The sequence below is a fragment of the Oryctolagus cuniculus genome, chromosome 1 (assembly GCF_964237555.1).
Source record: "Oryctolagus cuniculus chromosome 1, mOryCun1.1, whole genome shotgun sequence".
Taxonomy (NCBI): domain Eukaryota; kingdom Metazoa; phylum Chordata; class Mammalia; order Lagomorpha; family Leporidae; genus Oryctolagus; species Oryctolagus cuniculus.
The window spans coordinates 103532527-103544689 of record NC_091432.1 but is presented as its reverse complement, the minus strand read 5'-3'; the positions used below and the strand labels follow the sequence as shown (position 1 = coordinate 103544689).

The following is a 12163-nucleotide window of genomic DNA, read 5'->3' as shown; positions in this document are numbered from 1 at the left end:
AATAAAACAAAACGTTAAAGACTTCACTAGCTTAATTACAGTTTTAAGGTAGATAGTTGTATATATTAAAGACACACACCCATGGGGCTGGTGCAGTGGGTTAAGCTGCTGCTTGCAGTGCCAGTATCCCATATGGGTACCGGTTCGAGTCCTGGCTGCTCCATTTCCAATCCAGCTCTCTGCTGTGGCCTAGGAAAGCAGTGGAGGATGGCTCAAGTGCTTAGGCCCCTGCACCCACGTGGGAGACACAGAGGAAGCTCCTGGCTCCTGGCTTCGAATCGGCACAGCTCCGGCCGTTGCAGCCAATTGGGGAGTGAACCATCAGATGGAAGACCTGTCCCTCTCTCTGTATAACTCTGATTTTCAAACAATAAATAAACCTTAAAAAAAAAAAAAAGACACACATCCACATCCAGTGGATGTAGAAAATAAACAATGCTTTAAAAAAACCCTCATTAACATCAAATAGTGTTCTTTAAAGAAAAAACTGAGGCTGTGCTCTAGCTGAACAATTCTGAATGTAAATTACCTATAAAAGTTCACAAACTAACTTTATAAAATGTATCAAGATCTACAGGAACTTTTCTGTTCAGCCACTGCCTTGCCATCTTCCTCACTTCTTTTTTATTATTATTTATTTATTTATTTTGACAGGCAGAGTGGACAGTGAGAGAGAGAGAAAGAGAGAAAGGTCTTCCTTTTGCCGTTGGTTCACCCTCCAATGGCTGCCGCGGCCGGCGCACTGCGCCGATCCAAAGGCAGGAGCCAGGTGCTTCTCCTGGTCTCCCATGGGGTGCAGGGCCCAAGCACTTGGGCCATCCTCCACTGCACTCCCTGGCCACAGCAGAGAGCTGGCCTGGAAGAGGGGCAACCGGGACAGAATCCGGCGCCCCAACCGGGACTAAATACATCCGCTGATAGCAAATGACCACAAACACATTCACCCATCTTAAATTCACACTATTTTGGCTAATTAGTACTTTTAAAATGCACAAGATGTAGCTGGCTGCGCCGCGCGCGGCTCAATAGGCTAATCCTCCGCCTGCGGTGCCGGCACACCGGGTTCTAGTCACAGTCGGGACACACGATTCTGTCCCAGCTGCTCCTCTTCCAGGCCAGCTCTCTGCTGTGGCCCGGGAGGTCAGTGGAGGATAGCCCAAGTGCTTGGGCCCTCCACCCCAAGGGAGACCAGGAGAAGCACCTGGCTCCTAGCTTCGGATCAGCGCGGTGCACTGGCTGAAGCGCACCAGCTGCGGCGGCCATTGGAGGGTGAACCAACGGCAAAGGAAGACCTTTCTCTCTGCCTCTCTCTCACTGTCCACTCTGCCTGTCAAAAAATAATAATAATAATAAAATGCACAAGACAGGTCCCATGGACTAAAACAGTGACTTTTAACTTAAATCATTTTACATACTACACAGACAATTTAGGATCTGAGTGCTCTTGCACCATCTGGTTGCCGTCTTCAATTATAAATGCATTGATCTCACACTACCAATAACTAAACGACTCTATTACTCCACAGTGCCCCCTAGCTCTCTAAGACATGTACGCTTAAAAAGGACACCATTGGAACCGACAATCTCAAGAGAAAGTGTCAGGCACTACCAGCTCCACTTAAGTACCCACAGATACCGCATGCTAACTAAATTTGACCTGATAAATAACAGTTGACTTTATTAAATCTTGCTGTTAGTACCAATAGGAGCTTGTGACAAAAAAATAAAAAAGGAACAGATGAGTTTATAATTCACAAAATAACGTGGATCAGAAGTTCCCTAGAACCCCTTTGTGAGGCACAACTGGAGTTTTACAAAGCCATTAAGTCAGGATTCCTGCAAAAACGTGCATCTAAAATGCCTTCTTTTTATGGCGTGCAAGGGAGGACAGCATGGCATTAGACACGCTCTTCAGAGGAATGGAGCCACTTTCCTCATTTTTAAAAATGCTGGGATGGGATTAAGCTACAGAAAGATTCGGTAATGTCACTACAGTAAAACTATCACTATCATTCCAAACTTAACCTAAACTGCCAACAGTTGTAAATCTGTAAGAGGAAAATCTGTGACCTTGGTCCTCACGCTAAAAAAATAGGTCCAATGGAGGTTGCTTCAGGATCAGCAGGGGAAGCAAAACGTGGAGATGACAGAATGACACAGACTCCAAAAAGCAATGGACGTTAGGCAAAATTTCCAAGCACAGCAACAGCCACAAAAATCACTCAAGTTTTCAAACAACCTTCGCCTTACATAAGTCATTCTGGGGGGGAAAAAAAGTTCTACTTTACTCCACATTCAAACTCCAGTGTATTCATACTAATACCGGGAAAAAACCGAAAAATGAGATGGTCGTGTGGGGCGGGCTGAAAAAGCATCACGACCCAGTGGCTGCCACAATGAGAACAGAGTACATCCAAACCGGCAGGTTTTATTTCAAAGAATGGGTGTCTCTCGACCGTTTTCCTAAGATATTTGATGTGCGCGTCTTTAAAATAGAGACCTCAGGAGAGGAGCTTCAGGCAGTGGAAGGAAGGGGGGCGGGTTAGGTAAGAAAGAGACTCGGGAGGAATTATGTGTGGTGCATTCGAATGTGCGCCGGAGGGGGATGCGGGCTGCGCCCGTCAGCAAGCCGCCGAGGGCTCGGGGAGCGGACAGAATCCGATGTGGCTTCAGGAATGCGCATTCACGGCCAGAACGCCCACTGGCCAAGGGGACACCCCCTGAGCCAGAGAGAGGCTAACCCACCAACGGTGCAAACGCAGATGACCATTTTAACCAGTTCTATTGTCTGGAGCATTAGATGGAAATGCCTCAGGCAACTGATCAAGCTCGCCAGACACTCAACACCAGAGACACTGCGGGGCGAGAGGAGCGAGAGGAGACTGCCAGTGCCTACACCCGGCCCCCCGGCCCCTTCCTCGCCGGGCAGGGCCGGGCCGTCGGGGTCAGGGGGGCGCGCGGTCCTCCCGGCCGCGCAGCCCGAGCGCAGCCGGTGCCGTCTGCGAGCGGGCGCCGTCTCTCACGGCGCAGTCCCGGAGCACCGAGACTTCCCCTCCCACCCCACCCCCCGCCGAAAGCAGGGAAGACGCGGAACTTGGGCTGCGGAGCGGAGGCCACAGACCAGGTCACGGCCCGGGTGGGAGGCTCGAGGCGAAATTCCGAGTGGCCACCGGAGGCGGCGAGGGGGAAAGCGAAGCCCCAGCTGGTCGGGCTGCCATTCGGACGGCGCCGGAGTCCGGGGGAGCCCGGCCCCGATACCCTGCACCTCCTGGGTCCTCGCGGCCCCAGGCCCGCTCGCCTGAGCGAGTGGCGCGGCCTCGTGCCCCCCCCCCCCCGGCCCCACCGCTGCAGCCACCCTTTTCGGTAAACAGTTCCTCTCCCGAACCCTCGCCTCAGACGCTCCCGCCGAACCCCGGGCCGCACCTCCGTCTTGGTGATCCGGTGCCGCCCCAGCTTCACCACCGCGAAGTTGCCCTTGCCCAGCGTGCCCTCGATGTCGTAGAACCCCACCCGGACCGGCCCGCGCTGCAAGTGCCTCGGGCCATCCGCCATGACCATGCTGGGCCCCGCTGCTAGACACGGCGACTGGAGCGCGGGCGGGCGGGCGGGCAGCGAGGCTCGGCTTTGGCGACCGCCGCTCAGCTCGCTCCTTCGCTCCTTCCCTCCCGCTCCACAGGGCCCAGCCAGGCGCGCGCCGCCGCTGACGTGCACCGACGTCAGGGGGCCGGGAGGAGGGCGGGGGCGGGACCGGGTCTCGATTGGTCACCATGGCGACCGGAGCACCGCCGACGTCGGCGCCGGGCGGGAGGGTGGGAGGGACGGTGCGCGGGGAGGGGCGCGGGGCCTGGCCGGCGCGTTCCTTCCGGGCTCTGGCGCCCCGCCGGCTCCCCAGCGCCTCGCGCTGCCGGGGGCGGGGTCCAAGCCGGGCCCGCCCCGTCGCTAGGCTTTCCAGCGGAAGGGCAAGAGCGAGCCCTGGTGGGCGGTGCGGAGGGGTGCAGCGACCCGAATCCGGCCTGTGCGCTCCTTCCTCGCCCAGGCGTTCTCCGCCCACCTGGGGACCTTCCCGCCAAAACCTCTCGCCTCGGAGTACAGCGCGTCCTCAATTTGGCAGCAGCAAAGAACTGTGGCTGAGCAATGCATTGCTCACAGGTTCCTTTGTGTCCTTTGCTATATAAATCCCTCCACAGTTGGGTGTCTCCGTGGAGTCGTTCTCACAGCAGCAGCGTTGAAGAGACCCTAAGAGAACACTCTGTCCCGGGATTTGCAGCCTCAAACTGGCTTCGGAACTTGGAGCTGCCTGAAATGTAGGCAACATTTTGCTTTATGTGAGCGTGTTTCTGGGGAAATGGGACCATAGCTCCATTCAGAATCCCAAACGTGTTGGCGACCCTGAAAAGGTTAAGAAATTACTTACTAATCCAATCTCTTTTCAGATGATGAGGTAGGCTGCTAGCAATGAGGGGATCTGCCAGGATCACACAGGTCATGATAGAGTTAGGATTGTAAATCACTACAGAATGCCTCGAAGAAATAGGGACAGTTGGTATTTTAATATCCGGAAATATGTACTCCCCAGATTACTCCCAGGATCGTGGTTTCTTTCTTTCTTTCCTTTTTATAAAAGATTTATTTTACTTGTTTGAAAGGCAGAGCGAGAGGGAGAGACAGAAATCTTCCATCTACTGGTTCACTCCCCAAGTGGCGGCAACCGCCAGACAGAAACCAGAAGCCTGGAACTCCACTGGGTGCCCCACGTGGGTGCAACAGCCCAAGCACTTGGGCCATTTGTCGCTACTTTCCCAGGTGCATTAGCAGGGAGCTGGATCAGAAGTGGAGCAGTGAGATTGGAACGGGTGCCCATATGGGATGCCAGCATTGCAGATGGTGGCTCAGCCCACTGTGCCACAGTGCTGTCCCTCAGATCTTGTTTCTGAATACCATTCTCCACGAGGAACTCTGCCTCTTGGTGAAATGGCTGATTCCAGGGCAGAGACAAGGAAAGTATTCCAAGAGATTTCAATCTCTTATGCCAGAGATTTCTTGTATGTCAAGGAGGATATATCGAAAGAAAAAGAGAAAGCTTGAAGGTACCCCCATTTATCAAATCTGAGACAATTTGAACTTCAAGAATGAATATTGATAGAAATAGATTGTAAGACTGAATTTAAAAAAAAACAGATTTATTTGTTTGAAAAGCATAATTAGAAAAAGGGAGAGACAGAGAGAAGGAGATCTTCCATCTGCTGAGTCAGCCCCCAGATGGCTGCATTGCCACAAGACAGTGGATTTTTTAAAAAAGATTTATTTTATTTATTTGAAAGAGTTAGAGAGAGAGGTAGAGACAGAGAGAGAGCTTTTCCATCTGCTAGTTCACTCCCCAGATGGCTGCAGTGGCCGGAGCTGCACTGATCTGAAGCCAGGAGCCAGCAGCTTCCTCCGGGTCTCCCATGTGGGTGCAGAGGTGCAAGGACTTAGGCAATCTTCTACTGCTTTCCCAGGCCACAGCAGAGAGCTGGATTGGAAGTGGACAGCCGGGACTAGAACTGGTGCCCATATCAGATGCTGGCACTTCAGGCCAGGGCGTTAACCTGCTGCGCCACAGCACTGGCCCAAAGACAGTGGCAGAAGTCCTAAACAGCACTCTGGCCTCAGAATCAGCCCTTAAGGCATTTGGATCTGGCTGAAGAGCCCATGAGAGTATTTTAGGCATGGAAAGCCAAGACACTCTGGCAAAAAAACAAAAACAAAAACAAAACAAAAAAAAACTAAATGAAAGATCTCTGCGAGTGAGATCCCAGTGGAAAGAATGGGCCATCAAAGAAGGAGGTACCTTTCTTTGAAGGGAAGAGTGAACTTCCACTTTGACTATGACCTTGTCTAAATAAGATCGGAGTCAGCGAACTCAAAATGCTTCCATAGCCTTGGCAACTCATGACAAGAGCCTAGGGTGATTACTGATGCCATAAACAAGAGTGTCAATTTGTTAAGTCAACAACAGGAGTCACTGTGCACTTACTCCTCATGTAGGATCTCTGTCCTTAATGTGTTGTACAATGTGAATTAATGCTATAACTAGTACTCAAACAGCATTTTTTCACTTTGTGTTTCAGTGTGGGTGCAAACTGTTGAAATCTTTACTTAATATATGCTAAATCGATCTTCTGTATATAAAGAGAATTGAAAATGAATCATGATGTGAATGGAATGGGAGAGGGAGCGAGAGATGGGATAGTTGTGGGTGGGAGGGAAGTTATGGGGGGGGGGAAGCCATTGTAATCCATAAGCTGTACTTTGGAAATTTATATTTTATTAAATAAAAGTTTTTTAAAAAAGAAAGATGTACCGCAGTGATGTAAAAAAAAAAAAAAAAAAAAAGAATCCATAAGTGCATAGTTACTCTTAAGCTTTTTAGTAAATAAATCAACAAATGGAAGGCTGAAAGTTCTTGACAGTGGAATGCAACCAATATATGTAGAAGATACTCTGAAATTAGAAAATCACCATTTTGCAACAATTATGGTAATCAATGATTCAGACAAAAATTATCAATAGACGTTAAAATCATTGGGTACAACTTGGCTGGGGAACAGGATGTCTACACAATCTGATAGTGTCTTCCAACTTCTTATTCATTACAAAAGGTTAGCAAAGTTACTTTTACAGCAAAGAAATGTGACAGGCACCACCCTAGCCAAATGATCAAAGTTAATGTCACCAGTTATGGGGTACAATGATAGATGGAAGATATCTGTCTGACTGCCTTCCAAATAAATAATAAAATAAATTTTAAATTTTCTAAAAAGTCTTTTATATATATAACTTAACTCTCAACTGCTTTACTCAAGATAGATAATGCACGTGTGGTAAAATACTAAACTGATAAATCTAGGTGAAGTGGGTATGATAGATTATTGTTCTTTCAACTTCTCTCCAGTTTTAGCTTTTAATGAAAATATATATATGCATGTATATGCATGCATTTAATTTCATATAATTTTCGTAGTACAAGATTGACTGGCCTCTGGGCCCGCCACTGCTCACTGTACCTCTGCCTTTCGCTTTGTATTCTGCCATAGGGTATGTTCTTTGCAAAAATGAGGGGCAGAATGGGCAAGGCTGTAAGATTGACCAGATTTCTGGACTGATGGGAATGGTGTATATGGTTCTTCTAACTAGACCAGCAGCTCAGATATTTACCTCAGTGCAAAAATAGTTCCTCTGTACATTTTGCTAACCAGATGAATGTACTTTAATATTCTGGAGGTGGGTTCCTTTGTGAAGCTGATGAAAATCTACTTACTCAAGAACCAGAAAGTGTGCGTAGAAGCCCACTAGCGTTAACAATCTCCTTTGAAGTATGCCTTTTGGACAGAAATTGACTCATTTCTATCTGCCTATTTTAATCTGATAATCAGGCCAACTACCAGCTTGCACAGTCTGGGAATAAGAATCAATCTGGAGATGGAAAGAAAAGGAATAGCAGGAAATACCAAAAGGTTTCTGGAAAAAGCAGAGTTCCGTGTGCACGTGTCTGGAAGTTAGAGAAAGGGAGGCCAGAGACAGAGGAGAGATAGGAGTGGCTGTGCCCATGTGGAAATGCAGTGGGTGTGCCTCTGAATATTGCTGATAGTGTGATAGTTGTTAAGGGTAACCCTGAAGAAATATATGTGGGCTAATTTAGAGTATGCAACCTTGTATTCCATGATTCAGCTGTTTCCTCCATCCAAAGATCTATTTTCCCTCCTGTGTCAACCTTATGTGTTTCTCGTGTGTTTTTGCTTCCAATATATATATATATATATATGTATGTATTTTAGCCATTATTAATATTATCCAACTCCTGCCTCACTCTCTCTTCCTGTCTCCCTCTTTCTCCTCTTCTCTCCTCTGTATCCCTATACATACACACATGTACACATGCACAAACATGTGAGAACGCACACCTTCACATACATCACTCTCAGGAAAAAAAGAATGAAAGATAAAGGGGAGAAGAAGAAGAAAAGAGCCCCTCATACAGCCACCACCTTTTTCATCTCTGGTTTAGTATCAGTGAGGTAGCATACTCATCAAATTTGCTATTTGCTTGACCTTTAAAATGCAGCATTCCCAGCTGATAATGTGAGTTCACTATATTTGCCCTTAAGCTAATTAAAAAATATCAACACTTCAAAAGACAAAGATATACATAAAGAAAGAATTAAGAAAGATGGAAGGAGACTGAGATAAGAATTAGTTCCATAACACACTTAACTTGGAATAAAGCGGACAAGAGTGTAATGAGGAGAGGAGTTTGGGGATGTAATGGAAGAGTGGCTTGAAATGTGGGGAAAGAAAACTTCATGGCTCAGTGCTGCACGTACATATTCTGCTGAAGCAAGCAGCCTGCAAACTTGAAAATCAAGATGTGTGCCATTTGTTTCCTTGATCATGAACAATGTCTGCATTTTTACTGTTTTATTATTTCAGGACTGAAGGAAAGTCAATACACCAGTAGGCTTAGATCTGGATTTAGACTTAATTCAAATGAAAACTGTGAAGTCTTTATTATATGACAGTGCTTAGAAAAAAAAAGGTTACAAAGCTGGAATTAATGCTTTGCCTTTGTAGTCACAAAGACAGAAAGTACATGGAAAAACCCACATCACTGGTCCATGCCAATTCCATGTTGCTTATTAGTATAAAATACAAGTGTTCATGAAACAAACATAAATCAGTCAGACTAATAAATGTTTAGGTGCCATTATGTGCGAAGTACTATTAGGGAAATAAACTGGGGCTGGTGTTGCGATGTAGTAGGTAAAGCTGCTGCCTGCAGTGCCAGCATCCCATATGGGTGCCGGTTCAAGTCCAGGCTGCTCCACTTCTCATCCAGCTCTCTGCTATGGCCTGGGAAAGGAGTAGAAGATGGCCCCTGCACCCGCGTAGGAGACCCAGAGGAAGCTCCTGGCTCCGGATCAGCGCAGTTCCACCCATTGAAGCCATCTGGGGAGTGAACCAATGGATGGAAGACCTCTCAATCTCTCTCTCTCTCTGTGCCTCTGCTTCTCCGTAACTGACTTTCAAATAAATATTAAAAAAAAGAAATAAAGAATTGAAGCTACTTAAAGAAAATTTTCTTTGGTGCTTTTTTATTTGTTATTTTTAAAGAGATTTATTTATTTGAAAAGCAGTGTTACAGAGAGGCAGAGAGAAAGAAGTCTTCCATCCACTGGTTCACTCCCCAGATGGCCACAATGGCTGGAGCTGGGCTGACCGGAAGCCAGGAGCCAGGAGCTTCTTCCAGGTCTCCCACATGGGTACAGGGGCCCAAGGACTTGGGTCATCTTCCACTGCTTTTCCAGGCCATATCAGAGAGCTGGATCAGAAGTGGAGCAGATGGGTCTCGAACCAGCACCCATTTGGGATGCCAGCACTGCGGGTGTTGGCTTTACCCACCACTCAACAGTGCTGGCCCCACATTTATTTTTTAATAGCTTCATTGAAGTATAATTGATATACAAAAACTGCAAGTATTTAATATATACAATTTGATATTACAAAATATGTCCACACCCATGAAACCATAGCCACAAAGTAATAAAAATCTCCATTTTCTCCAAAAGTTTTTCCTGCCCACCTTTTTGTGTATGTGGTAAGAATATTTAACTTGAGATCTACTCTCTTAAAGTTTTCAGCATATGAAAGAATATTGTTAAACTATAGACACTATGTTATGCAACAGATTTCTAGACTGATTCACCTTGCATAACTGAAGCTATATACCTGTTGAACAATTGACCATTTCCTCCATGCCCCGCCTTACCCCAGCTCCCAGACCCAGGCAACCACCATTCAACTCTGTTTCTATGAATTTGACTATTTTAGATGAATCATGCAACAGGGATCGTGTCCTTCTGTGACTGGCTTATTTCATTTAGCATAGTGTCTTACAGCTTCATCCTGTTGTTGTATATCACAAGATTTCCTTCTTTTTAAAGGCTGAAAAGTATTCCATTGTATATACATATAAGTGTGTGTGTATGAATATACCTTTTGTTTCCCATTCACCTGTCTATAGACCTTAAGTTGTTTCTGTATCTTGGCTATTGTGAATAATGTTGCAGTGAACATGGGAGTGCAGATATCTCTTTGAGATCTTGGTTTTAATGCATTTGGATAAATACTCAGGAGTAGGATTGATGGACCATATTTATCTTTAAAAAAATTAATAGCTACTCTAATAAGTGTGAAGTAATTGCTCATTGTGGTTTTGATGTCCATTTCCCTGATTATTAGTGATGTTGAGCACCTTTTCATATACTTGGTAGTCATTTGTATATCTGTTTTGGAGAAACTGTTCAAATCCTTTGCCTACTTTTAACCAGATTATTGTTTTTTCACGGTTGAGTGTAACAGTTCCTTAAAATCATGAATATTATCTTCTTATCAGATGTATGGTATGTTTCTCTCATTCTATAAGTTGATTTTCCACTCTGTTGATGTTTCCTTTGCAGTGTAGGCTTTTAGTTTAATGTAGTCCCACGTGTCTATTTTTGCTGCTGTTGCCTGTTTTTCGTGTGTGTCATACCCGAGAAATCATTTCCAAAACAACTGTCAAGCAGTTTTTCTCCTATATTTTCCTGCTGGTGTTTTATAATCTTAGGCCTTACATTTATATCTTCACCCATTTTGAGTTGATTTTTGTATATACTATAACATAAGGGTTCAGTTTCATTCTTTTCCATCAGAATACACAGTTTTCCCGGCACCATTTGTTGGAGAGACCATCCTTTCCCCATTGCATATTCTTGGCACCGTTGTTGAAGATCAGTTGATGTATGTGTAGGCTTATTTCTGGGCTCCCTGTTCTTCTCCATTGGAATTTATGCCTCTGAGTGTACATTATTGTCAAACACAAACAAAACATTCTCCTGGATAGATCATATGTTAGAGCATGAAAAAACTTAAAAATTTTAAGAAGATTGCAATTATACCAAGTGTCTTTTCTGACCACAGAGGAATGAAACTATAAATCGGTAACAGAAGGAAAATTGGAAAATTCACAAATATGTGGAAATTAAACAACATATTCCTGAACAACAAATAAGTTAAAGAAGAAATCTTGGGGCTGGCGCTGTGGCCTGAAGCGCCAGCATCCCATATGGGTGCCGGTTCTAGTCCCGGCTGCTCCTCTTCCAATCCAGCTCTCTGCTATGGCCTGGGAAAGCAGTGGAAGATGGCCCAACCTGCACCGCATGGGAGACCCAGAAGAAGCTCCTGGATCCTGGGTTCAGATCGGCGCAGTTCCAGCTGTTGCGGCCATCTGGGGAGTGAACCATCGGACGGAAGACTTCTCTCTCTGCCTTTCCTCTCTCTGTGTTACTCTGACTTTCAAATAAATAAAAAAGAAGAGGAAGAAGAAGAAATCTTAAGACAAATGAAAATGAAAACATAATGCACTAAAACATATGAGATGTAGCAAAAACAGTACTAAGAAGGAAGCAACTCTCTTAAAAGGTGGGAGCCATGCCCTAGTTTTAGTTTTTAAGCTTGGTTTTAGCTATGATAGGTCTTCTCTCAATGAAGAATGTAAGATTCTCTCTCAATTATTTGAAAAAAAATTTCAAAATTTTTTGCATCGCCTCCCAGATGATGGCTTTTTTTGGGTTCTTCAATTTGAAAAGATCTTAGAGAGTATCAAATGAGTCTGTCTTCCCATCTAATACATTGATCTCTAGACATTTGACAGGTAGCGTAAGACTTGGTGTACTGCTTCTTGCTGGAACCCAATCTGCTATGAAATGGTGTGCATCAGTTGAAAATGCTTCCTCATGTTGGAATCAGATCTCCTTCTTTCTAACTTCTATCCATAGATTTTAGTTATTTTCTGTGATGTAAGATATAAACACACATACATTGACATCTTTTTTTTTTTTTTCAAAAAAAGATTTATTCACTTATTAGAGAGAGAGAGAGATCTTCCATTTGCTGATTCACTCAGAGAGAGAGGGAGAGAAAGATAGAAATATCTTCCGTGAGCTGGTTCACTCTCCCGGTGGCTGTAATTGCTAGCGCTGGTCCAAGCTGAAGCCATCTGGATCTCTACAAGGGTGGCAGGCGCCAAGTACTCATTGCCACCTTCCGCTGGTTTTCTAGGCACATTAGCAGGGAGTTGGATCAG

At 45.4% G+C, this 12163-nt stretch overlaps 1 protein-coding gene across 5 annotated transcripts in view; it reads right to left on the bottom strand.

Annotated features, from left to right (window-relative positions):
- Positions 1-3786, bottom strand: part of SIK2 (salt inducible kinase 2) — a 149562-nt gene extending 145776 nt beyond the window's left edge. For 4 of the 5 annotated variants that reach the window (XM_002708396.5, XM_008261575.4, XM_051819608.2 and 1 more), the window contains exon 1: positions 3424-3712. In XM_002708396.5, coding sequence (XP_002708442.2) covers positions 3424-3558 — 135 coding nt within the window. In that variant the 5' untranslated portion in view covers positions 3559-3712. Of the gene's footprint in view, positions 1-3423 lie in introns of all 5 variants that reach the window. The other variant, XM_070078045.1, reaches the window with a different exon arrangement.
- Between the last annotated feature and the right edge of the window lie 8377 nt (positions 3787-12163).